General features: G+C 41.0%; 1 protein-coding gene across 7 annotated transcripts in view; it reads left to right on the top strand.

Moving 5' to 3' along the window:
* The window catches only part of cmn (calymmin), a 75,973-nt gene that overhangs the window by 41,541 nt on the left and 7,722 nt on the right, over positions 1 to 26,710 (top strand). For 4 of the 7 annotated variants that reach the window (XM_035745356.2, XM_052486510.1, XM_052486504.1 and 1 more), the window contains 12 exons: positions 11,732 to 11,785; positions 11,885 to 11,956; positions 12,239 to 12,286; positions 15,646 to 15,717; positions 16,482 to 16,556; positions 16,842 to 16,916; positions 17,165 to 17,242; positions 17,414 to 17,482; positions 17,640 to 17,705; positions 19,606 to 19,677; positions 19,875 to 19,913; positions 25,384 to 25,674. In XM_035745356.2, coding sequence (XP_035601249.2) covers positions 11,732 to 11,785; positions 11,885 to 11,956; positions 12,239 to 12,286; positions 15,646 to 15,717; positions 16,482 to 16,556; positions 16,842 to 16,916; positions 17,165 to 17,242; positions 17,414 to 17,482; positions 17,640 to 17,705; positions 19,606 to 19,677; positions 19,875 to 19,913; positions 25,384 to 25,674 — 1,011 coding nt within the window. The remainder of the gene's footprint in view (positions 1 to 11,731; positions 11,786 to 11,884; positions 11,957 to 12,238; positions 12,287 to 15,645; positions 15,718 to 16,481; positions 16,557 to 16,841; positions 16,917 to 17,164; positions 17,243 to 17,413; positions 17,483 to 17,639; positions 17,706 to 19,605; positions 19,678 to 19,874; positions 19,914 to 25,383; positions 25,675 to 26,710) is intronic. The other 3 variants (XM_052486489.1, XM_052486516.1, XM_052486515.1) reach the window with 3 other exon arrangements.

Below are 26,710 nucleotides of genomic sequence, written 5' to 3'. Positions count from 1 at the left end.
TTTTAAATATTACATTTCATAACTTTCACAACACATTGTGTTCACTCAGGCCACTACTCTACTATCACATACAGGTATCTACAATACAAAATCCATGTGTATGAGTGAGTGTCTTGTGTGCGTCTCTTCACAGTCCCCACTGTTCCATAAGGTGTATTTTTATCTTTAAAATAAAAATCTGATTCTACTGCTTGCATAATTTACCTGATGTGGAATTCATATTCAGTTCCAACTGACGTATTCAGTTCCATGTGGCCATGGCTCTATGTACTACTGGGCACCTCCCATAGTCTGTTCTTGACTTGGGTATTGTGAAGAGAGCTTTGGTGACATGTCTCGTGGGGTACACATGGGTGTCTGAGCTGTGTGCTAGTAGTTTAAACAGACACCTGAGTGCATTCAGGTTGTCAACACTTCTTACAAAAACAAGTAGTGATCAAGTCAATCTCTCCTCCACTTTGAGCCAGGAGAGATTGACATGCATATTATTGTTAGCTCTCTGTGTACATCTGAGACAATTGCAATTTTCTGAGGTCCCTCTTTGGGGCACCTGACCACACGACTGTACAATAGTTCAGGTGCGACAAAACTAGGCCTGTAGGACCTGCCTTGTTGATAGTGTTGTTATTAAGAAGGTAGAGCAGCGCTTTATTATGGACTGACTTCTCCCCATCTTAGCTGCTGTTGTATCAACATGTTTTAACCATGACAGTTTACAATCCAGGGTTACTCCAAGCAGTTTAGTCACGTTCACTCAATTTTCACATGATTTCTTACAAGATTTAGTTGAGGTTTAGGATTTAGTGAATGATTTGTCCCAAATAGAATGCTTTTAGTTTTTGAAATATTTAGGACTAACTTATTCCTTGCCACCAATTCTGAAACTGACTGCAGCTCTTTGTTAAGTGTTGCAGTAATTTCACTCGCTGTAGTCACTGACGTGTATAGTGTTGAGTCATTTGCATACATACACACTGGCTTTACTCAAAGCCAATGGCATGTCATTGGTAACGATTGAAAAAAATAAGGGGCCTAGACAGCTGCCCCGGGGAATTCCTGATTCTACCTGGATTATGTTGGAGGGGCTTCCATTTTGGTGATTATGCCCGAGAAGCCAGTGTTCGGAGGATATATTGGCATGGGTGTTGTTAGCAGCAAACCATGCCAAGATATCCTCAAAACACCGGCTTCGAGGGTATTATCACTGTTATACAACGAGTTACCAACACATTCAAATAATGATTGACATTTTCATTAACGTTATTTCGATAAATTTACTCATACTATTTCATCCTTCCACAAGATATAGTCCCAACACAAATCTAGGGTTGCTACCCAAACCAGCTGGTCGTTTGTTCTTTTGGTTTGGTTGCTAGAGACTCAACCCAGTCATTGTCTTTTTGTTCTGTATCTGTGAACGCAACCCAGTCATTCGTTCTAAATGTTCCATTGCCATACTGGCTGGCAACGTTCTTATCCCTTTCTTGCTAGCTAGCCAACTACGGCTAACTTTCAGTCACGTCAAAAAGTGCATTCAGAATCACACCAAAGTAGCTGCATTTGCTTAAGCTGTTTTCTAGAGACATTTATTTGGATAAGTCCATAACAATGAGCTAAGACATGATTTCACCTGGCATAGAAAATGTGCACTCGTTCGGACACTGTTGCTCAGAAGAGCTAGCCTGGCATTTTTTACCATCAGACCCAGCTTTGCCTGCTGAATTTAAGAATCCACCACTTATTGCATATAGAACAGGTCACAATTTCTGCGATAAATTGGTCCATGCCAACTGCCAGCCACAAAATAAACCTTTACACCCTCTTCGGAATGGTAGCTATAAATGCAGAGTTTGCGCACAGTGCAACAATATCATGAAGTGTGAATATTTCTGACACCCACATACAGGAAAAAGGTTCCAAATAAATTACATTATTATGTGCTCCACCACCCATTACATCGACATGATTAAATGTCCATGTGGGCTGTGTTATGTAGGTAAAACCTCTCGTTCTCTCAAGCAGAGATTTAGTGAACCTAAATGCAATCAGGAGAAACAACAGTCACAGTACAATTTAATGGCCAAAGACATTTCTACCTCTAGATTTTGTGACATAGAGAAAGTTAAGATATCAGACATGGGAGATTATATAAATAATACTCTGAGCAAAAGAGAATGTTTTGGGATTTTCACCCTCCAGACATTATTTCCTAAAGGTTTTAATGATGCAATGCCGATGTATGTTATAAATGTGAACATTAATTAATGCCCCATTTCAGATTACGCTGACTTTTTCCTTGCGCTGTACCCAATGATTTATGAAAACCTGCTTGGTGGGTCGATGCCCTCATCGTGGTTTTATAGACGTGTTTAATACCTTTTGTGTACACACTTTATTTGAATATTTCTGAAATGCACATAGTTATATTCGGTAACACTTCATTTTTCCTCGACTCCAACCCCATTCGATGCATGGAACGGATGTGGGTGGAGCTATGTCTTCATGCGAGGGCGAACACATTTTCTCAAATAGTGAGCACAAAAGCTCTGACGAAGGCCCTGAGGCCGATGCGTAGTTTATCAAAAGCAGTGTGCGAGTTTCTTATTATTTCTCATCTTATTCAACTGTTACTATGCACCTGCAATAAAGATTGCTCAGATGCGCATTTTGAAGACCCTTTTTTCAGTTGACATTCCTTTGTATATATATATCCATAAAAACATTTACATTTACATTACATTTAAGTCATTTAGCAGACGCTCTTATCCAGAGCGACTTACAAATTGGTGCATACACCTTGTGACATCCAGTGGAACAGCCACTTGCATCTAAATCTTTTTACATGGAACACAGAGGGTTTTAACCAATCAGCAATCAGGATTAGACCCACCCGTTGTATAATAAAGAAAACCATCTGTGTTCTGTTAGACAGGTACATCTTTATCCACAATATAGCAGGGGGTGTAAAGCCATAACACATACGTTTTTTCCATTAGCAGCTATGATCAGTGATGTCAAAAGCCGCACTGACGTCTAACAAAACAGCTCCAACAATCTTTTTATCATCAATTTCTCTCAGCCAATTGCCGTGCTTGTTGAATGTCCTTCCCTACATAAGTGTGCTGAAAATCTATCAATTTGTTTACAGTGAAATAGCATTGCATCTGGATAAACATATTTTTTTCCAGAAGTTTACTAAGGGTTGGTAACAGGCTGATTGGTCTGCTATTTGAGCCAGTAAAGGAGGCTTTACTATTCTTAGTGGAATTACTTTCCAGGCCTGAGAGCACACTTTCTAATAGGCTTAGATTGAAGATATGAGTGAGATTATAAGATAGGAGTGGCACTGTCGTCCTCTATTATCCTCAGTAATTTTCCATCCAAGTTGTCAGACCCCGGTGGTTTGTCATTGTTGATAGACAAAAACATTTTTAAAGTAAACTTAGGTTTTCCTAGATATGGCTACTATATTGTGATCACTACATCCTATGGATTTTGATACTGCTTTAAAGCAATTCATTCCTGTGTTGTTTGTAACTACCCTGGTAGGTTGACTGATAACCTGAACCAGGTTGCAGGCACTGGTTCAATTTTGAAGCACTTTCTAAATGTATTTTTTAGTGGGTAGATCAGCTTTAATACTGAAGATAAATTGTAGCTTCCATCAATGTAACCGTCTGCATCATTTCCAATCCCCCATATATATATATATATATTATTTATTTATTTATTTATTTATATATATATATATATATATATTTATAATTATATTTATATATATATATATATATTTATATATATATATATATATATATATATTTATATATATATTTATATATATATTTATATTTATTTATATATATATTTATTTATATATTTATATTTATTTATATATATATTTATTTATATATATATATATATATATTTATATATATATATATATATATATATATATATATATATATATATATATATATATTTATATATATATTGTGTGCATACACTACCAGTCAAAAGTTTGGCCACACCTTCGTTTTTCTTTATTTTTACTATTTTATACATTATAGAATAATAGTGAAGACATCAAAACTATGAAAAAGCACATGAAATCATGTAGTAACCAAAAAAGTGTTAAACAAATCAAAATATATTTCAGATTCATCAAAGTAGTCACCCTTGCCTTGATAACAGCTTTACACACACTTGGCATTCTCTCAACCAGCTTCATGAGGTAGTCACCTGGAATGCTTTTTCAACAGTCTTAAAGGAGTTCCCACATATGCTGAGCACTTGTTGGCTACTTTTCCTTCACTCTGCAGTCCAATTCATGCCAAACCATCTCAATTGGGTTGATGCCGGGTGATTGTGGAGACCAGGTCATCTGATGCAACACTCCATCACTCTCCTTCTTGGTCAAATAGCCCTTACACAGCCCGGAGGTGTGTTTTGGGCCATTGTCCTGTTGGAAAAACAAATGATAGTCGCACTAAGTGCAAACCAGATGGGATTGGTTATTGTTGCAGAATGCTGTGGTAGCCATGCTGGTTGTGTGCCTTGAATTCTAAATAAATCCCAGTGTCACCAACAAAGCAGCATCACACCACCTCCTCCATGCTTAATGATGGGAACCACACATGCAGAGATCATCTGTTCACCTACTCTGCGTCTCAAAGACAAGGCAGTTGGAACCAAATATCTCAAATTTGGACTCATCAGACCAAAGGACAGATTTCCACCAGTCTAATGTCCATTGCTTGTGTTTCTTGGTCCAAACAAGTCTCTTCTTATTAATGTTGTTGTTTATTAGTGGTTTCTTTGCAGCAATTTGACCATGAAGGCCTGATTCACACGGTCTCCTCTGAACAGTCGATGTTGAGATGTCTGTTATTTGAACTCTGAAGCATTTATTTGGGCTGCAATCTGAGGTGCAGTTAATTGACCATTTCTGAGGCTGGTAACTCTAATGAACTGCAGCAGAGTTCATTAGAATTACACGAGAGCCAGTTTCATCATAGCGCTTGATGGTTTTTGCGACTGCAGTTGAAGAAACTTTCAAAGTTCTTAATGTTCCGTATTGACTGAACTTCATGTCTTAAAGTAATGATCGACTGTCGTTTATCTTGTTGAGGATAGGGGGCAGTATTTTCACTTTGGATGAATTGCGTGCCCATAGTGAACTGCATCCTACTCTGTCCTAGATTGCTAATATATGCGTATTATTATTACTATTGGATAGAAAACACTCTGAAGTTTCTAAAACTGTTTGAATTATGTCTGTGAGTATAACAGAACTCATAGGGCAGGCAATCTTCCAAACAAGAAGTGAAATTCTGAATGTGGGTCAACTTTGATGTCATCGCCCTCTCCTTCCCCAACAAGATATGGTTCTGGTAGCACTTCCTACGCCTTCCACTAGATGTCCTCATTCCATAGAACGTGGAATGGAGCTTCTGGTGTGAACTTTGACCGAATGGGAGGGGAAATAGTCACTGTCCCGACAGAATGCAATTTCCCTGTGGCGCATTTCTCTGTGGGTGCCACCATCGTTCCATTTGGCTGCAGCTGAAAACGTATGATCCGGTTGGAACGTTATTGGATATATATGAAAATAACATCCTGAAGATTGATTCTCTACAAAGTTTGACCAGTTTATTCGACCTGGAATATATCTTTTTGAAATTTTCATGTGAGTTGTCCTGGACCAGCGTCAGCATTTGGGCACGTGAGCTGAAAGTGATAGCAAATGCAGCTCATTGGACACTAGTATTGGACATTATGGAACAAAACAACGATTTATTGTGGAACTAGGACTCCTTGCGCTGCATTCTGATGAAAGATCATCAAAGGTAAGGGAATATTTCTAATGTAATTTCGTATTTCTGTTGACTCCAACATGGCGGAGAAATACTTTTACGTCTGAGCGCTGTCTCAGATTATTGCATGGTAGGCTTTTTCCGTAACGTTTTTAAAAAATCTGACACAGCGGTTGCATTAAGAACCAGTGTATCTTTAATTATATGTAGAACATGTATCTTTAGTCAAAGTTTATGATGAATATTTCTGTTATCTGGCGTAGCTTTCTATAATTCCTCTGGATATTTTGGAGGCATTTCTGAACATGGCGTCAATGTAAACCGAGATTTGTGGATATAAATATGCATATTATCGAACAAAACATAAATGTATTGTGTAACATGTCATATGAGTGTCATCTGATGAAGATTTTCAAAAGGTTAGTGATTCATTTTATCTCTAATCCTGTTTTTGTGACTATCTTTGCCTGGAAAAAATGGCTGTGTTTTTCCTTTGATTTGGTGGTGGTCTAACATAAATATATGTTGTGTTTTCGCTGTAAAACATTTTAAAAATCGGACATGATGGGTAGATAAACATCTTGTTCATCTTTCATTTGAGGTGTTGGACATGTGTGAAATTTAAATATTTCTAAAGAATATTCGCCTTGCCATAACAGGATTTATCTTTGCTTATTTGAGCTTTTCTTTCCTTTTCTTTCCTTTTCTTTCCTTGGTCTATCTTCTGTATACCACCCCTACCTTGTCACAACACAACTGATTGGCTCAAATGCATTAAGAAGGAAAGAATTTCCACAAATACATTTTTAACAAGGCACACCTGTTAATTGAAATGCATTCCAGGTTACTACCTTATGAAGCTGGTTGAGAGAATGCCAGGAGTGTGCAAAGCTGTCATCAAGGCAAAGGGTGGCTACTTTGAAGAATCTGAAATAGAAAATATATTTTGATTTGTTTAACACTTTCCTGCTTACTACATGATTCTGTATGTGTTATTTCATAATTTGCTGTTTTCACTACTATTCTACAATGTAGAAAATAGTACAAATAAATAAAAACATTTGACTGGTACTGTATACATACAGTGCCTTGCGAAAGTATTCGGCCCCCTTGAACTTTGCGACCTTTTGCCACATTTCAGGCTTCAAACATAAAGATATAAAACTGTATTTTTTTGTGAAGAATCAACAACAAAGTGGGACACAATCATGAAGTGGAATGACATTTATTGGATATTTCAAACTTTTTTAACAAATCAAAAACTGAAAAATTGGGCGTGCAAAATTATTCAGCCCCCTTAAGTTAATACATTGTTGCGCCACCTTTTGCTGCGATTACAGCTGTAAGTCGCTTGGGGTATGTCTCTATCAGTTTTGCACATCGAGAGACTGAAATTTTTTCCCATTCCTCCTTGCAAAACAGCTCGAGCTCAGTGAGGTTGGATGGAGAGCATTTGTGAACAGCGGTTTTCAGTTCTTTCCACAGATTCTCGATTGGATTCAGGTCTGGACTTTGACTTGGCCATTCTAACACCTGGATATGTTTATTTTTGAACCATTCCATTGTAGATTTTGCTTTATGTTTTGGATCATTGTCTTGTTGGAAGACAAATCTCCGTCCCAGTCTCAGGTCTTTTGCAGAATCCATCAGGAGTCCTCCATTCTTCCAGAATGGTCCTGTATTTGGCTCCATCCAACTTCCCATCAATTTTAACCATCTTCCCTGTCCCTGCTGAAGAAAAGCAGGCCCAAACCATGATGCTGCCACCACCATGTTTGACAGTGGGGATGGTGTGTTCAGGGTGATGAGCTGTGTTGCTTTTACGCCAAACATAACGTTTTGCATTGTTGCCAAAAAGTACAATTTTGGTTTCATCTGACCAGAGCACCTTCTTCCACATGTTTGGTGTGTCTCCCAGGTGGCTTGTGGCAAATTTTAAACGACACCTTTTATGGATATCTTTAAGAAATGGCTTTCTTCTTGCCACTCTTCCATAAAGGCCAGATTTGTGCAATATACGATTGTTGTCCTATGGACAGAGTCTCCCACCTCAGCTGTAGATCTCTGCAGTTCATCCAAAGTGATCATGGGCCTCTTGGCTGCATCTCTGATCAGTCTTCTCCTTGTATGAGCTGAAAGTTTAGAGGGACGGCCAGGTCTTGGTAGATTTGCAGTGGTCTGATACTCCTTCCATTTCAATATTATCGCTTGCACAGTGCTCATTGGGATGTTTAAAGCTTGGGAAATCTTTTTGTATCCAAATCCGGCTTTAAACTTCTTCACAACAGTATCTCGGACCTGCCTGGTGTGTTCCTTGTTCTTCATGATGCTCTCTGCGCTTTTAACGGACCTCTGAGACTATCACAGTGCAGGTGCATTTATACGGAGACTTGATTACACACAGGTGGATTGTATTTGTCATCATTAGTCATTTAGGTCAACATTAGATCATTCAGAGATCCTCACTGAACTTCCGGAGAGAGTTTGCTGCACTGGGCTGAATAATTTTGCACGCCCAATTTTTCAGTTTTTGATTTGTTGAAAAAGTTTGAAAAATCCAAAAAAAGTCGTTCCACTTCATGATTGTGTCCCACTTGTTGTTGATTCTTCACAAAAAAATACAGTTTTATATCTTTATGTTTGAAGCCTGAAATGTGGCAAAAGGTCGCAAAGTTCAAGGGGGCCGAATACTTTCGCAAGGCACTGTATATACATGCATAGACAGACAGAGTACATTCAGAAAGTATTCAGACCCCTTGACATTTTCCACATTTTATTACGTTAGTCTTATTCTAACATTGATAACATTTTTTTTTTCATCAATCTACACACATTACCGCATAATGATGATCCAAAAACAGGTTTATAGAAATGTTTGCAAATGTATTAAAAACAGAAATATCACATTTACATAATTTCCAGACCCTTTACTCAGTACTTTGTTGATGCACCTTTGGGTGAGTTTCAATTACAGCCTCAAGAAGAGGCTGCTCAGGAAGAGTCTTGGTGGTTCCAAACTTTGATGAGCATGGAAATTATGTAAACCATATCCCATGGCCGTCTCCGTCACCAGATGCCAACCCAATTGAACACTTATGGGAGATTCTAGAGCGGCGCCTGAGAGCGTTTTCCATCAACAAAACACAAAATTATGGAATTTCACTTGGAAGAATGGTGTCGAATTCCTCCAAAAAAATATGTCATTCTGCACCCTGAACAAGGCAGTTAACCCACGGTTTCCTGGTAGGTCGTCATTGTAAATAAGAATTTGTTCTTCACTGTTAAATCAAGGTTAAATATTTGTTGAAAAATAGAATCTGTACCAAGGCGCATTGAAGCTGTTCTGGCTCGTGGTGGCCCAACGCCCTATTAAGACATTTTGTGTTGGTGTTTCCTTCGTTTTTGGCAGTTACCTGTATGTCAGTGTACCTTTTTTAATGTTAACATTCTAAATGCATGTGTTTATATAATGTGTTGTATGCATGTCTGTTGATTACTGGTATGTATTTATCTCAATGTATTTATGTAATCATGCACGTATGCATTTAGTGTATGTGCCAGTATGTACAGTTGAAGTCGGAAGTTTACATACACCTTAGCCAAATATATTTGAACTAATTTTTCACAATTCCTGACATTTAATATCTTAGTAAACATTACCTGTCTTAGGTCAGTTAGAATCACCACCTTATTTTAAGAATGTGAAATGTCAGAATAATAGTAGTGATTTATTTAAGCTTTTATTTCTTTCATCACATTCCCAGTGGGTCAGAAGTTCACATACACTCAATTAATATTTGGTAGAATTGCCTTTGAAATGTATCTTGGGTCAAACGTTTTGGGTAGCCTTCCACAAGCTTCCCACTAAGGTGGGTGAATTTTGGCCCATTCCTCCTGACAGAGTTGGTGTAACTGAGTCAGGTTTATAGGCCTCCTTGCTCACACACGCTTTTTCAGTTTTGCCCACAAATTTTCTATAGGATTGAGGTCAGGGCTTTGATGGCCACTCTAATACCATAACTTTGTTGTCCTTAAGCCATTTTGCCACAACTTTGGAAGTATGCTTGGGGTCATTGTCGATTTGGAAGACCCATTTGCGACCAAGCTTTAACTTCCTGACTGATGTCTTGAGATGTTTGCTTCAATATATCCACATTATTTTCCTGCCTCATGATGCCACCTATTTTGTGAAGTGCTCCAGTCCCTCTTGCAGCAAAGCACCTCCACAACATGATGCTGCCACCCCCGTGCTTCACGGTTGGGATGGTATCTTCAGCTTGCAAGCCTCCCCCTTTTTCCTCCAAACATAACAATGTTCATCATGGCCAAACAGTTCTATTTTGGTTCATCAGACAGAGGACATTTCTGCAAAAAGTACGATCTTTGTTCCCATGTCTGGCTTTTTTATGGCGGTTTTGGAGCAATGGCTCCTTCCTTGCTGAGCGGCCTCTCAGGTTATGTCGATAGAGGACTCGTTTTACTGTGGATATAGATACTTTGTACCTGTTTCCTCCAGCGTCTTCACAAGGTCTTTTGCTCTCTAGGAGACGGAACGCGTCTCCTTCCTGAGCGTTATGGCGGCTCCGTGGTCCCATGGTGTTTATACTTGCGTACTGTTGTTTGTACAGATGAACGTCGTACCTTCAGTCATTTGGAAATTGTTCCCAAGGATGAACCAGACTCGTGGAGGTCTACAATTGTTTTTTCTGAGGTCTTGGCTGATTTCCTTTTGATTTTCCCATGATGTCAAGCATCGAGGCACTGAGTTTGAAGGTAGGCCTTGAAATACATCCACAGGTACACCTCCAATTGACTCAAATGATGTCAATTAGCCTATCAGAAGCTTCTAAAGCCATTACATAATTTCCTGGAATTTTCCAAGCTGTTTAAAGGCACAGTCAACTCGGTGTATGTAAACTTCTGACCCAATGGAATTGTTATACAGTGAATTATAAGTGAAATGATCTGTCTGTAAACAATTGTTGGAAAAATGACTTGTCTTGCATAAAGTAGATGTCCTAACCGACTTGCCAGAACGATAGTTTGTTCACATGACATTTGTGGAGTGGTTGAAAAACAAGTTTTATTGACTCCAACCTAAGTATATGTAAAATTCCGACTTCAACTGTATGTTAATTATTAGATATTTCCTTTGTCTGTTTCTTACAGATATTTTCTTCACGTACAAGAAAATGCACTGCGACTATGCTATATTCTGCATCTATACACGTAGTATGCAAAACATTAAGAACACCTGCTCTTTCATTTACATTTACATTTAAGTCATTTAGCAGACGTTCTTATCCAGAGCGACTTGACATATATTGACCATGTGAATCCAGGTGAAACCTATGATCTTTTATTTATGTCACTTGTTAAATTCACTTCAGTCAGTGTAGATGAAGGGGAGGAGACGGGTTAAAGAAGGATTTCTAAGCCTTGAGACAATTGTGACATAGATTGTGTATTTGTGCCATTCAGAGGGTGAATGGGCAAGACAAAATATTCAAGTGCCTTTGAACGGGGTATGGCAGTAGGTGCCAGGCGCACCGGTTTGTGTCAAAACACTGCTGGGTTTTTCACACACAAGTTTCCCATGTGTATCAAGAATGGTCTTACCACCCAAAGGACATCCAGCCACCTTGATACAACTGTTGGAAGCATTGGAGTCAACATGGACTAGCATCCCTGTGGAGAGCTTTCAACACCTTGTGGAGTCCATGCCCCGATCAACTTGAGTCTGTTCTGTAACTTAATATTAGGAAAGTGTTCCTAATGTTTGGTATACTCAGTGTATGTACAGTGTTTTTTTTCTCTATCTACTGTATGTATTTATGCATGTACTGTATGTGCCAGTATGTCTGTATTCTATGGGTTTGGATTTTGTTCTCTCTGAACTTTGTCTCAATCGCGCTCAGGAAATGGTGGAATCGCCAATGCACCTGATGTTGGCAAGTCAGTTGGTAAATACGGTGAGGGCCATACATTTCTCTAAATCACTGAGAATCTGTCAATCTGAATTATATCACTATTATTTTCTAATATATTCATTGCACTGCTTACACAAACAGGAAATGGTGGTCTACCCTATGGATCTCAGACTCTTGGATTGGGTGCCGAATCCAAATCCTCTGGAAAATACGGTAATTTTATCAATCAAATGTATTTAATGAAGCCCTTTTTACATCAGGAGTTGTTACAAATTGCTTTAAAGATAACCCGCCTAAAACCCCAAACATCAAGCAATGCAGAGGTTCCAACCTAGAGAGGAACCAGGCTCCAAGAGGTGTCCAGTTCTCTTCTGTCTGTAAGGGCATCTGTTGAAACAGTAGGGCTAGTTTTTCTTAAAGGTTTTTAATCCAGGACTAGGCTTAATCTGTGTTAAGGAAACCGGACCCTAAACAAATGATTTAATTCTGTTTCAGGCGGGCTGGGCACTGGAATGGGAGGGGATCCTGCACCTGGAAAATATGGTGAGCTACCTCATTTCTATCTGAAAAGAACCTCTATAATCCAGACAGACCTATGCAATATCTGATGAAATATAATAATAATAATGGATGTTTTCATGCATGGTATAGGCCTAGTAAATAAAAAAGTTAATTTCTTAAAGTTCCAATGCAGCAGTTTATATCTCAATATCAAATAATTTATGTGTAACAATTAAGCACCTTTCTGTGATTGTTTTCTATTAAAGTGGTCAAGAAGAAACAAAAATAGCTTCTTAGCAAAGAGCAATTTCTAGAAGAATTTTGCTAAGGGATGGATGATCGAAATTTACAGAATTGATACCTGATGGAAAATAGGGGAGGGTCATGCTTTTTAAATTTCAGTCAAGGGGAGGGTTTAGAGTTTTTTTTTCTCCAAAATCTAGTCCAGGTTAGGGTCCTGTTATTTTTAATTGATGACATTTCAATATTTCTCTGTTTTAGAATTAGTTGCTTACTTGGATATATATCGAAGTGTCCCCAATGCCGCCCTTCATCTCTGATTCTCTGCTGGGCGCGCAATATCAAGTGCGCTTATAGCCTATTTAATGTGGTCTCAATCAAATGGTCCATAGCCTATAGGCTATGAAGTGCAAGCTCGTAGAAGCACAGAGCAAAGTGATATTTCTAAGATATCTGCTAGGATGGTGTAAATAAAACCAGGCAGCATTACACACGGCAATGGATATTCCAACCCTGAGCCCCGGCCTGCTCTTGCTGATCAAAACCTTTTTTTGTGTGCTGCCTAACCAATGGTATGACGTGTACGCCTACGGTGGCAGTTCAGGAAGAGAGTCAAAGGTTTCGTCCAATTTTTATTTATTTGTCCCAGTCCCCAAAAAAATGCACTATCATGCGCGCAGACTAACCTATAGCCTTTGTTCTGTTCAGTTTGAGAAGGAGGTCGCAAAGATTTTTTTAGTCAGTTAAGAATAAATTCTGATTTACAATGACTGCCTACCCTGGCCAAACCCGGACGACGCTTGTGCGTCGCCCTATGGGACCCCCAATCATGGCCGGAAGTGATACAGCATGGATTCGAACCAGGGACTGTAGTGACGCCTCTTGCACTGAGATGCAGTGCCTTAGACCGCTGCATGGCGCAGGAGGACCGGAGATCAACTGATAGCTTGCTACTACTGTAGATTTAAAAATAGATTTTTATTAAAAACTGAGTGTACAAAACATTAGGAACTCTTTCCATGACAGACTGACCATGTGAATTCAGGTGAAAGTCATTATCCCTTATTGATGACACCTTTTAAATCCACTTCAATCAGTGTAGATGAAGGGAGGAGACCGGTTAAAGAAGGATTTTTAAGCCTTGAGACAATTGAGACATGGATTGTGTATGTGTGCCACTTAGAGGGTGAATGGGCAAGACAACATTTTAAGTGCCTTTGAACAGGCTGTGGTAGCAAGTGCCAGGCGCACCGGTGTGTGTCAAGAACTGCAACGCTGCTGGGTTTTTCACACTCAACAGTTTCCCGTGCGTATGAAGAATGGTCCACCACCCAAAGAACATCCAGCCAACTTGATACAACTGTGGGAAGCATTGGAGTCAAACATGCACCAGCATCCCTGTGGAGTCCATGCCCCGAATAATTGAGGCTGTTCTGAGAGCAAAAGGGGAGCAACTCAATATTAGGAAGGTGTTCCGAATATTTTGTACACTGGTGTTTTATCAGAGTTATTGACCTCACAATAAGCCAGATTCAAGAAACTAACATTCTGGTGCTGACACTTGAAGCAGCAGCCGCCGCCACACAATCAATCGGAAATGGACAGCTCATGGTGCTGAAAGTATGCAAATTCGAGTAGGCATAATTTAAACCGTCTTAATTTTGATTTAACTTCACTAACAACAATGGGGCCTACCTCTGTGTGCTGTTAAGTTAAAACCAAGACTTGAATTGAGGGGGTATGAGAGGGTATGTCATAGACCTATCTTTTATTAAAGAAAATGGCAATGACAACAAAAACACAGGCCTGCTCTTTGTTGGCTTAAGATTTTGAAGAAAATCAAACAGATCTGATTATATAACGTGTTCTATAATGCTTTGGTCCGCGATGCTTTATACTATAAACAAGCTGAAAATACTCGGGAAAGATGTGACTCCGATACGTAAGGGGATATTAATCTTCTATAGCCGAGGAGGCAAACAATTGACTTTCCTTGGGAAGTAATCTAATTCTTTCACTATCAATTGATTAAGCTATTCACTTTCTGTACAATAGATGGTTTTAAGGGAAACACTTGTGACCTTCTCTTGTTGGGTTAAAAATCACAGAAGAGTTGCCAGCAGTTAGAGCTGAAATGTTTCTGCTTTCGTAGACCTACTCTGTCTGGGGTGGAACGGTGGTCCAACTTTTGAAAGTACCATGCTCAGATTCCTAATGATGTCTCACGCAAGACACTGATTTGGCATTGGAGAAATATGATAGATAGGCCTATGCGTTAATTCTTAGCCTGTCATTTCAGTAATTTGCGTGCTATCAAAAAAGGTTCTGCGAATATGTAAAATGACATAGAATTGCATGGCATTTTTTTATAAAAGGCAACTTTTTCTCAGACCTGGAAATACGATGATAGATTCATGCAATGCTTTAATTACAAAAGAGATGTTTCCACCCTTACTCTTGTCCACCGTGGTCTGCGTACCCACAACCTTCTGGCCCGCAAACCTGTGCACTATCAAAATGCACGCGTTGCCATGTAATGCTCACAGGACGAAAAACAGTTTCTAAAACGGCATATCTAAGGCTCTGGTCTGTTCAAAAAGTGAGGGTAAACAGTAGACATGGTGTCTGCTATTCACTTAGTTTTTATTATAATTGTAGGTATAGGGAAGGTTCACTCCGTTTCTCTTTCAAGCGATCAGGGAGGGTTTATTTCAAAAATATTTTGCTGAAGGGAGGGCCATCCATTTTCATTTCAGAGAAGTCTGATTTTCTCCATATAACCCTTTTTATAAAATATGTTCACTCCCTGAGTGTGGGGAGGGGAAAACTGAACATTTGCTGTTATTGGCATCGGTTTGGAACTCTTATTGGTCTACTAACTAATTTACCTCCTGATGATGTCACCAGGCAGGCCAAAACTCCATCCCACCAAAAGAGGCTGAAATTTCAGCCGGTCTTTTCAAACAGCTCTTACACTAAAAGAGCTGTATTATTCCAACTTCATAGTGTTTTTGACTGCACTGGGCCTTTAATAACGTGAAATGGATGCAACAAATAGTTAATTTCAGGCAACTTGGATCTACAAAATGCCGTTGATTGATGCTAGTTACAAGTCATTTCCTCCAATGGTGTAATGCAATGAAATCTCTGTCTCACCCTAGGATATGGTGCACCCTATGATGGGCAACGTCTTGGCCTAGGGGGTGATCCTGGGAAATCAGCTGGCAAGTATGGTAAATGCCTCTTTCACTTCTCCTTTGTCAGTCAGGTTGCGTCCCTAAATTGACTTCCGTGCTCCCCCCAATACATTTTCTTTTAAAAATTTTGTTTACAGTTGAATAAAATTACCTTTACTCAAAAGGCATTATATTACCATTAATATATTGCTACAAGAACACATAACCCACACCAGTATCTACAGCAGGTATTTTGTGAATGCTTCTCTGTCTGTAATACATCAGTGCAGCAATTTATCACCACCATCCAACCACATCAGACCAGAGCTACACGCTCTCACCATTCAAACGCTTTTCTTACCAGTTCATTGCCAACGTTGTGGCCTATTTTATGCTCAGCAAGAAAGAGCAAGCTGCTTATCACCTTGAATATTTGTTTTATTTTTTTAAGCTCAAAATAAGTGACCAAAACGACATTGCTATTCCTGGGACTCGCATTGAGCTAGGCTACTCGTAGGCCTACAAGAGCTATTATAAATAGAAAGAGGAGAGGTGAAGAGAGAGAGGCCAGTGGATCTGATGTCATCTGGAGATTCAGGAATTATTCAAGATGGGAACAGTGAAGACAGCGAGATGTGTAAATGAGAAATTAGGGTCTGTCATTCGTAGGCCTACGCTGCCATGCTCTTCTGTTTTTGTTGCCTACAGTGCATTCGGAAGGTATTCAGACCCCTTGACTTTTTCCACATTTTTCTACGCGGTTCCCTCATTTCAGTGCGCCCCCCCCTCTTTCTCTCCCTTCCTCCCTCCTATTCCTGCAGGCTATGGAGAGGTGCCATACGAGCCTCAGCCTCTTGGACTTGGCCCCGATTCTGGTAAATCGAATGGAAAATATGGTATGGCTGTCTTTGGCTTTTACTTCATGTTCTTTCTCTGCTTTCTTTACATATACATTTCTTTACGTATGTATGCATTGCACTGGTGTTTATGTACCATGCTGTTACTGCCGTGCGTCAAGTTTAAAGATCAAATATAGAAGTTTGTGTTTTTCTAAGCATACTGCACTTATTGTATTGTGCTGTTCTTTATTTTGTGCAATTCTTTATGCCGTCATTGTCTAAGCAAGAGGTGTGCTAATAGTGTATGCCCAGTCAAACATACTTTGCTGGGGGTTTTTACAGGACAGGGTGGGTTGCCATACGAGCCTCACCCTCTTGGGCTCGGTCCAGATGCTGGAAAATCTGCAGGCAAATATGGTGAGACTCAGCAAACCTGGGGTGTATTAATATTTTTTTTTTTAACTTAGCAAAACATTTTGCACGTTTTGCAACGGAAAATGTTTTGCCACGAAAACAAGAGTTTCTACTTGACAAATTCATGTCGGTCCCTCTTCGTTTCCTTTGCCTCCATTTTGATTCCATTTTGTTCCTAGTGAATACACCCCTTGCACCCTCCATCTTTCTGCCGTCTGACATGTCTAGTTTCTCTGTGGTTGCCCTGTTAGGGGGCGGTGCACCGGAATCCTATGCACCAGAACCTCTTGGCCTTGGTGGTGAAGGACAGAAATCTCCTGGGAAATATGGTGAGACTTTTGTCGTAATTTCACATTGCTATTGTTTTTTCATTATTGTTCATTCTGTCATCTCTTCCTACCCATCTTAAAGCTACTCCCTGTAAAAGAGCTGCAATTTCTTTGTGAATCAAATACTTGACCAGTACTCTAGTCCTCACCTGTCCTGGCTTTTCTCCACAGGTAACCTTGGACCATACGAGCCACAGACCCTTGGATCAGTCACTGATGGCAAATCCACCGTACAATACGGTAGATACATCTCTTCTTTAAAGCCACACTTTTCAAATTGTGTATAGGCTCAATGAAAGGGTGACCATTTGCCTCTTGCTCTATGAAATTAATCAATAAGTTCTACATTGTCCGAACCCCCTTTTAATCTCATCTGCTCTCTTTTCTCTGTCATTAGAAAATCCTATGCCTTATGAGCCTTTGCCCCTCGAATCAGAGGCTGTCGGAAAGTCATACGGTAACGGTATGAGTGCAGTGGTGAATGGTTGACATTTGTTTTTGCTCAAAGTTACAGTAGCCTGTTCCCAGATCTGTTTGTGCTGTCTTGTCAACTCTGTCACTCATTGACATGTTTGGCAATGATGACAACCATAGGAGTTTGCTATAGGCCTACAGCACAAAATATTGTTGGACCAGCCTAACATACCTCATGCATCTCCCAGTAGATCTGCCGCTTTCAAGGAGCGGGACACTAATCCGGGCGCTTTTAAGAAATCGCGCTATGCCCTCAGATGAACCATCAAACAAGCAAAGCGTCAATACAGGATTAAGATTGAATCCCTACTACACCCGCTCTGACACTCGTCGGATGTGGCAGGGCTTGAAAACTATTATGGACTACAAAGGGAAACCCAGACGCGAGCTGCCCAATGACACAAGCCTACCAGACGAGCTAAATGCCTTTTATGCTCGCTTCGAGGCAAGCAACACTGAAGCATGCACGAGAGCACCAGCTGTTCTGGATGACTGTGTGATGACGCTCTCGGTAGCCGATGTGAGCAAGACCTTTAAACAGGTCAACATTCACAAAGCCGCAGGGCCAGATGGATTACCAGGACGTGTACTCAAAGCATGCCTGGACCAACTGGCAAGTGTCTTCACTGACATTTTCAACCTCTCCCTGACTGAGTCTGTAATACCTACATGTTTTAAGCAGACCACCATAGTCCCTGTGCCCAAGGAAGCGAAGGTAACCTGCCTAAATGATTACCGTCCCGTAGCAATCACATCGGTAGCCATGAAGTGCTTTGAGAGGGTGGTCATGGAACACAACAACAGCATCCTCCCGGATACCCTAGACCCACTCCAATTCACATACCGCCCCAAAAGATCCACAGATGACGCAATCCCACTCCACACTGCCCTTACCCACCTGGACAAAAGGAAAACCTATGTGAGAATGCTGTTCATTTACTACAGCTCAGCTCTCAACACCATAGTCCCCACAAACCTCATCACTAAGCTAAGGACCCTGAAACAGTGGTAGGCCTGATCACCGACAACGATGAGACAGCCTTTAGGGAAGAGGTCAGAGAACTGACAGTGTGGTGCCAGGACAACATCCTCTCCCTAAACGTGATCAAGACAAAGGAGCTGATCGTGGACTACAGGAAAAGACTGGCCGAACAGACCCCCCATTACCATCGGGGCTATAGTGGAGCGGGTCGAGAGTTTCACATCACCAACGAACTATCATGGTCCAAACACACCAAGACAGTCGTGAAGAGGTCACGACAAAACATTTTCCCCCTCAGGAGACTGAAAAGATTTGGCATGGGTCCCCAGATCCTCAAAGTTCTACAGCTGGACCAGTGAGAGCATCCTGACCGGTTGCATCACTGCCTGTTATGGCAACTGCTTGGCCTCCGACCGAAGGCACTACAGAGCCACCCTAGTCATAGACTGTTCTCAATGCTACCACACGGCAAGCGGTACCGGAGCGCCAAATCTAGGACCAAAAGGCTCCTTATTAACAGCTTCTACCCCCAAAGCCTGCTGAACAATTAATCAAATGGCCACCGAACTATTACATTGACACCTCCCCACCCCCTCCATTTGTTTTGTACACTGCTGCTACTCACCGTTTATTATCTATGCATAGTCACTTCACCCCTACCTACATGTACAAATTACCTCAACTAACCTGTACCCCTGCACACTGACTCGGTACCAGTACCCCCTGTATATAGCCTGGTTATTGTTATGTTATTGTGTTACGTTTCAAAAAATTATATTTTTCTTAACTCTTGTTAAACTGCGCTATTGGTTAAGGGCTTGTAAGTAAGCATTTCACGGTAAGGTCTACACTTGTTGAATTCGGCGCAGGTGACAAAGTTTGATTTGATTTAATCTCCCCTTCTCAGAGAGAATAGGAGAAATAGCACCAGCACAACCTACTAGACTTGAAGAAGAGGGAAAATCTACTGACAAATATGGTATGAATTGTCTGGACATACATTGACTTAATTTATATTGTTTGTTTTCTGTGTCTGTCTGGACATGAACCAAAATTAATTTATATATATATATTTTTTTCTGTGTTTGTCTGGACATGCATCAAAGTGAATTTATATGATTTGTTTTCTGTCTCCCAATGTATTTATTTAATCCCAATGTACTCTTTACATTTCAGGCAATGGGGGTTATATAAATGGACAAGTTCAGCCAGAAGGTAACGAAAGCACCCAGTTGTCTAGTTACTACACTTGCAAATTGTGTGAAATAGTAATACAACTTCAATAATCTCAACTTTCATTTGTCTATGCTCATACATTACAGAAACATAATTATACTTACATCAGTAGTTCCAAACCCAGTATTAGGTGTCTGCTATAGCAACAACGTTCTTGTACACGACATGACCAAAAGTATGTGGACACCTGCTCGTCGAACATCTCATTCCAAAATCATGGGCATTAATATGGAGTTGGTCCCCCCTTTGCTGCTATAACAGCTTCCACTCTTCTGGGAAGGCTTTCCACTAGATCAGGTATTCCCAAACTGGGGTACACGCAATGCCATTGGGGGTATGCCAACTAAAAATGTGATTCATTTTAAAAATACATACAAACATAGAGACACATACCAGCGCCACTGGTAGTACTGCTACTACCAGCAGTACTACACCTGCACCTGTCGACAACACAAGTTGTTCTGCTTCCATGAACACATCCAATGCTAGCATCAGTAATTCTACATTTGTTGTTAGCCCAGCTAGCATGGACACTGACAGTTGTGAATCTGATGCAGCCGAAGAGCTACTGCCCCCTTACCTGGAAAATCACTGAACAACAGACAGGGACGTTGAACCATCGAAGAGGTGCAAGTGTGACGAGAACTACATTGATTTGGGGTTCACTTATATTGGGAGTAGTGCCTTTCCTCAGCCAATGTGTTATATGTGCAAAAGTATTATCTCACAAATCGATGAAACCTTCACTCGTACCAGACATTTATAGAAACAAAAAATGCCAATTTGAAAGATATGCCACACTTAGTTTTTTTGAGCGAGAATTAAGGTGACTTTAAAGTAGTGAGGCATGTATAAAAGCAACAGATACATTAATAAGAAGGGCCTAGAAGCGTCTTATATGGTGAGCTACTGAGTGACGAGGTGGACTTCATTCTTCCTGCTGCCATGGATATGGATGGGACAATGCTGGGGGAAAAGGCCCAAAGAAACTATACAGACAATGTCTCCATCAAACAACACTGTTTCACGACGCATCAGTGACATGGCAGGAGATGTTTTGAAACAATAACTGCTTCGTATACACGCCAGTGAATTCTATACGTTACAGCTGGATGAGTCAACAGAAGTGGAGGGCCTGGCACAGCTCCTGGTATATGTCCGTTATGTTCATGGGGGGTCAATTAAGGAAGACATCCTCTTCTGCAAACCACCGGAAACCAGAATAACAGGAGAGGATATTTGTAAAGTACTGAACAGCTTTGTGACATCAAATGGACATTGGTGGTCAAGATGTGTTGGTATCTGTACTGATGGCACAAAAGCAGTGAGACATAGTGGAGTGGTAACGCGCGTGCAAGCAGTTGCTTCCGATGCCACTTGGGTACACTGCAGCATGCACAAGAGGCTCTTACTGCCAAGGGAATGCCTGACAGCTTGCAAGACGTTTTGGACACTCTTCTGAAAATGGTTAACTTTGTTAAAAGCAAGGCCCTTGAACTCAATGTGTATTTTCTGTACTATGCAATGTGATGGGCTGCGACCATGTAACACTTTTACAACATACAGAAGTGCGCTGGTTAGGGCCTCCCGGGTGGCGCAGTGGCTAAGGGTGCTGTACTGCAGTGCCAGCTGTGCCATCAGAGTCCCTGGGTTCGCGCCCAGGCTCTGTCGTAACCGGCCGCGACCGGGAGGTCCATGGGGCGGCGCAAAATTGGCCCAGCGTCGCCCGGGTTAGGGAGGGCTTGGTCGGCTTGGTCATCGCGCACCAGCGACTCCTGTGGCGGTCTGGGCGCAGTGTGCTCTAACCAAGGTAGCCAGGTGCACGGTGTTTCCTCCGGCGCATTGGTGCGGCTGGCTTCCGGGTTGGATGCACGCTGTGTTAAGAAGCAGTGCGGCTTGGTTGGGTTGTGTATCGGAGGACGCATGACTTTCAACCTTCGTCTCTCCCGAGCCCGTACTGGAGTTGTAGCGATGAGACAAGATAGTAGCTACTACAACAATTGGATACCACGAAATTGGGGAGAAAAAGTGGTAAAATTCACACAAAAAAGAAAAAAAAAGAAGTGCGCTGGTTATCAAGGGGCAAAGTATTGATTTAAAAATAATAATAATTGAGAACTAAAGTTCTCTTTACTGACCAAAATGTTCACTTGTCCGACCGCTTGCATGATGACGAGTTTCTCACATGGCTGTCCTTGCGAAAGTATTCACCCCCATTGGCATTTTTCCTATTTTGTTGCCTTACAAACTGGAATTAATATAGATTTTTTTTTGGGGGGGGGGGCGGGGTGTTGTATCATTTCATTTGTACAACATGCCTAACTATTCACCTCCACCCAAAGTCAATACTTTGTAGAGCCACCTTTTGTAGCAATTACAGCTGCAAGTCTCTTGGGGTATGTCTCTATAAGCTTGGCACATCTAGTCACTGGGATGTTTGCCTATTATTCAAGGCAAAACTGCTCCTGCTCCTTCAAGTTGGATTGGTTCTGCTGATGTACAGCAAACTTGAAGTCATACCACAGATTCTCAATTGGATTGAGGTCTGGGCTTTGACTAGGCCATTCCAAGACATTTAAATGTTTCCCCTTAAACCACTCGAGTGATGCTTTAGCAGTATGCTTAGAGTCATTGTCCTGCTGGAAAGTGAACCTCTGTCCCAGTCTCAAATCTCTGGAAGACTGAAACAGGTTTCCCTCAAGAATTTCCCTGTATTTAGCGCCATCCATCATTCCTTCAATTCTGACCAGTTTCCCAGTCCCTGCCGAGGAAAAACATCTCCACCGCACGATGCTGCCACCACCATGCTTCACTGTGGGGATGGTGTTCTCGGAGTGATGCGAGGTGTTGGATTTGCGCTAGGAATAGCGTTTTTCTTGATGGCCAAAACGCAAAATATTTATTTCATCTGACCATGTGGGTACACTGCAGCATGCACAAGAGGCTCTTACTGCCAAGGGAATGCCTGACAGCTTGCAAGACGTCTTCGATATGTTTGGGGAGTATCACATATGCTTCAGGCAAACACCAAACATGTTTGCTTATTTTTTTCTTTAAGCAATGCCTTTTTTACAAGCACCACTTTTCCATTTTAAAACATTTTTAGAATAAAATTTTAAAAAGTACTTCACCAATTTGGACTATTTTGTGTATGTCCATTGACATGAAATCCAAATAAAAATCCATTTAAATTACAGGTAGTAATGCAACAAAATAGGAAAAACGCCAAGTGGGATGAATTATTTTGCAAGGCACTGTATCTGGGTGATGTATTTTCTCGCCTGAATGATCTGAATCTAGACTTACAGGGACTCTCCACAACTATCTTCAATGTGCAGGACAAAATTGAGGCTTTGATTAAGAAGTTGGAGCTCTTCTCTGTCTACATTAACAAGGACAACACACAGGTCTTTATAATATATAATATAATATATGCCATTTAGCTGACGCTTTTATCCAAAGCGACTTACAGTCATGTGTGCATACATTCTACGTATGGGTGGTCCCGGGAATCGAACCCACTACCCTGGCGTTACAAGCGCCATGCTCTACCAACTGAGCATGAAGCCGCAGAAGCCACAGAAGGACCATTGTATGACCATTGTGTGCAAATGAACTTGCGTTTACGGACAATTTCAAATGTGATATAGCGAAGCACCTGAATGAGTTGAGTGCGCAATTATGCAGGTACTTTCCTGAAACGGATGACACAAACTGGATTCGTTATGCCTTTCATGCCCTGCCTCCAGTCCACTTACCGATATCTGAACAAGAGAGCCTCATTGAAATTGTGAAAATTGAATTTAATCAGAAGCCACTGCCAGATTTCTGATTTCAGAATATTCTGCCTTGGCAAATCAAGCTGTTAAGACACTGATGCCCTTTGCAACCACGTACCTATGTGAGAGTGGATTCTCGACCCTCACTAGCATGAAAACTAAATTCAGGCACAGACTGTGTGTGGAAAATGGTTTGAGACCGAGACTCTCCAATACAACCCACATTGCAGAGTTATGAGCATCCTTTCAAGCACACCTTTTTCATTAACCTGTGGTGAGTTATTCACAATTTTCGATTAACAAATAAGGTTTCATATGTAAGATGGTTAAATAAAGAACAAAATGATTGATTATTATTATATTATTATTTGTGCCCTGGTCCTATAAGAGCTCTTTGTCAGTTCCCACGAGCCGGGTTGTGACACAAACTCGCACTCATTCTTATGTTTAATAACTGTATCGTATAGTTTGTGTGTGGCAGGCTTACAATGATGGCAAAAAAACAACTTTTGAGAGTGTGCTGACCCTGGTGCTGGAGTGGTACGCAGCTCGAGGTTTGAATGTTTGAAGGGGTACAGGACTATAAAAAGTTTGGGAACCACTGCAACTAGATGATGGAACATTGTTGCAGGGACTGGCTTCCATTCAGCCACAAGAGCATTAGTGAGGTCAGGCACTGATGTTGGGCGATTAGGCCTGGCTCACAGTCAGCATTTAAATTCATCCCAAAGGTGTTAGATCGGGTTGAGGTCAGGGCTCTGTGCATGCCAAGTTCTTCCACACCTATCTCGACAAACCATTTCTGTATGGACCTCGCTTTGTGCATTGGGGCATTGTCTTGCTGAAACAGGGAAGGGCCTTCGCTAAACTCTTTCCACAAAGGTGGAAGTACAGAATTGTCTAGAATGACATTGTATGCTGTAGCGTTAAGATTTCCCTTTACTGGAACAAAGGGGCCTAGCCCAAGCTATGAAAAACAGCCCCAGACCATTATTGCTCCTCCACCAAACTTTACAGTTTGTGTGCTGACATTGCTTCCAGAGACAGTTTGGAACTCGGTAGTGAGTGTTGAAATCGAGGACAGAATATTTGTACGCGCTACACACTTCAGGCGGTCCCATTCTGTGAGCTTGTGTGGCCTACCACTTCGGGGCTGAGACATTGTTGCTCCTAAACGTTTCCACTTTACAATAACAGCACTTACAGTTGACCGGGGCAGCTCTAGCAGGGCAGAAATTTGACGAACTGACTTGTTGGAAAGGTGGCATCCTATGACGGTGCCATGTTGAAAGTCACTGAACTCTAAAGTAAGACCATTCTGCTGCCAATGTTTATCTATGGGGATTGAATGGCTGTGTGCTCGATTTTATACACCTGTCAGCAAGGGGTGTGGCTGAAATAGCCAAATCCACTAATTTGAAGGGGTGTCCACATACTTTAGTATATATAGCATATCTCCGTGTGTTTCATATTTTGTTCAGTGTCAGTCTGGCTTTGGTTTGTTCTGTCTTGTTGTCTTTGTGTTCATCCTGATTGTGCATCTCCTTTTGCATCTCCGTGTGCTATACAAACCCTCCCCTTCTTTCTCCCCTTCTTTCATCCCTCTTTCATCCTGCCATGCCATCCACACCTCCTCTCTTCTATAAAATCCCTTAATTCTCTTTCCTCAGTTGTCTCCTTCCCCCCAGCTCCCACTCCTTGGCCCTCCATCTCCTATCCCCCCATCCCCTCATTTGTGCCCGTAGTGTCCTTCTTCCCCCCCGAGGCCCCTGCCGCAGCTGTTTCAGAGGCCCCACCCAAGCCTGTGGGCACTGCCAGCCTCTCCCTTGCATCTGCGCCCAGCACCCAAATGAAAGCCCCGCCACACGGGCCTGACACTGCGTTGCTTCAGCCACCGCACCAGATACACATTCAGCAGCACCTCAAGCTGCACATTCACCCGCAGGGCAAATCATGGCGAGGTAAAAAGTACAGTCCAAGCAGACCCAGCTTATGTTCATTAGGGCACGCAATGCAAAAACGCTTTCAAACGGTTGGCAATTGATAATGGAAATGAGAGTTTCATATTGGACAAGTCCCGGTAGAGTCCCTCCCTGTTTCAGTCCGTTTTTTCCCGTTAAATGCCTATTGAACATGACCTAGTGCCAATGAAGTAAGAAGAGTGGAGCAAAGTTGAGTTCACATCACCACTTTGAGCAAGACACCATGAGCTTGATTGTATTTTGACTAAGGGATTATGGTAACCAGTCAGAAGTCAAATAGACAATAGACTGGATCCTGGAAAGTAGAGTAGCAGTTAAGATAGAACAGCTTTGCACACCTGCTAGCTTCACATAGCTATTTCTATTGCTTTGTGCTTTGCTTTGCTACCCCTAAACTCACTTGTTTTTACCTTTCTTTATACAATATATCCTGATTTAAGTAGCCAGCCAACCTTTAGAAATAACAAATACAACCTTATGGAACAATCCTTGGATAGCTTTTCAGAATTCATTGATAAATTGTCCCACATGGAAAACTAAAAGCATAGAAACCATAAATGAATTGGTAATAGGAAATACATTTATTTCCATGATAGCTTTAAAAAGCAATTTTGGGTCGATCAATGTAGATATTTTCAAATGCATATTTTATGTCACAAAATGTATATTTGAAATCTGGACATCAGAGCAATCTTGAGGGAATCTTATTTGAGTCAGAAAAGGATATTCATATTATAGGTAATCTATACAAAACCTTTACAACTAACAATCTCTTACAAAAATATATAAACTATTGGAACCAAGATGGATGGAATGTTGGAACATAACTAACCGGGTAACAGCTAATGAAAATGCATGCTTAATCGAGTATAAATTAATGTATAGAATGTATTATACAAGAGACAATTCACAAATTATACAGCACAATGGCATAGTCATGTCTGAAGTGTAAACTACTAATGATTCAATAATTTATGCCTTCTTGGAATGTTGGAAAATTCAAACGTTATGGGCG

Source organism: Oncorhynchus keta, chromosome 3 (genome assembly GCF_023373465.1).
Source record: "Oncorhynchus keta strain PuntledgeMale-10-30-2019 chromosome 3, Oket_V2, whole genome shotgun sequence".
NCBI classification, from domain to species: domain Eukaryota; kingdom Metazoa; phylum Chordata; class Actinopteri; order Salmoniformes; family Salmonidae; genus Oncorhynchus; species Oncorhynchus keta.
The sequence above is the reverse complement of the archived record's forward strand: the minus strand, read 5'-3'. Positions and strand labels throughout refer to the sequence as shown.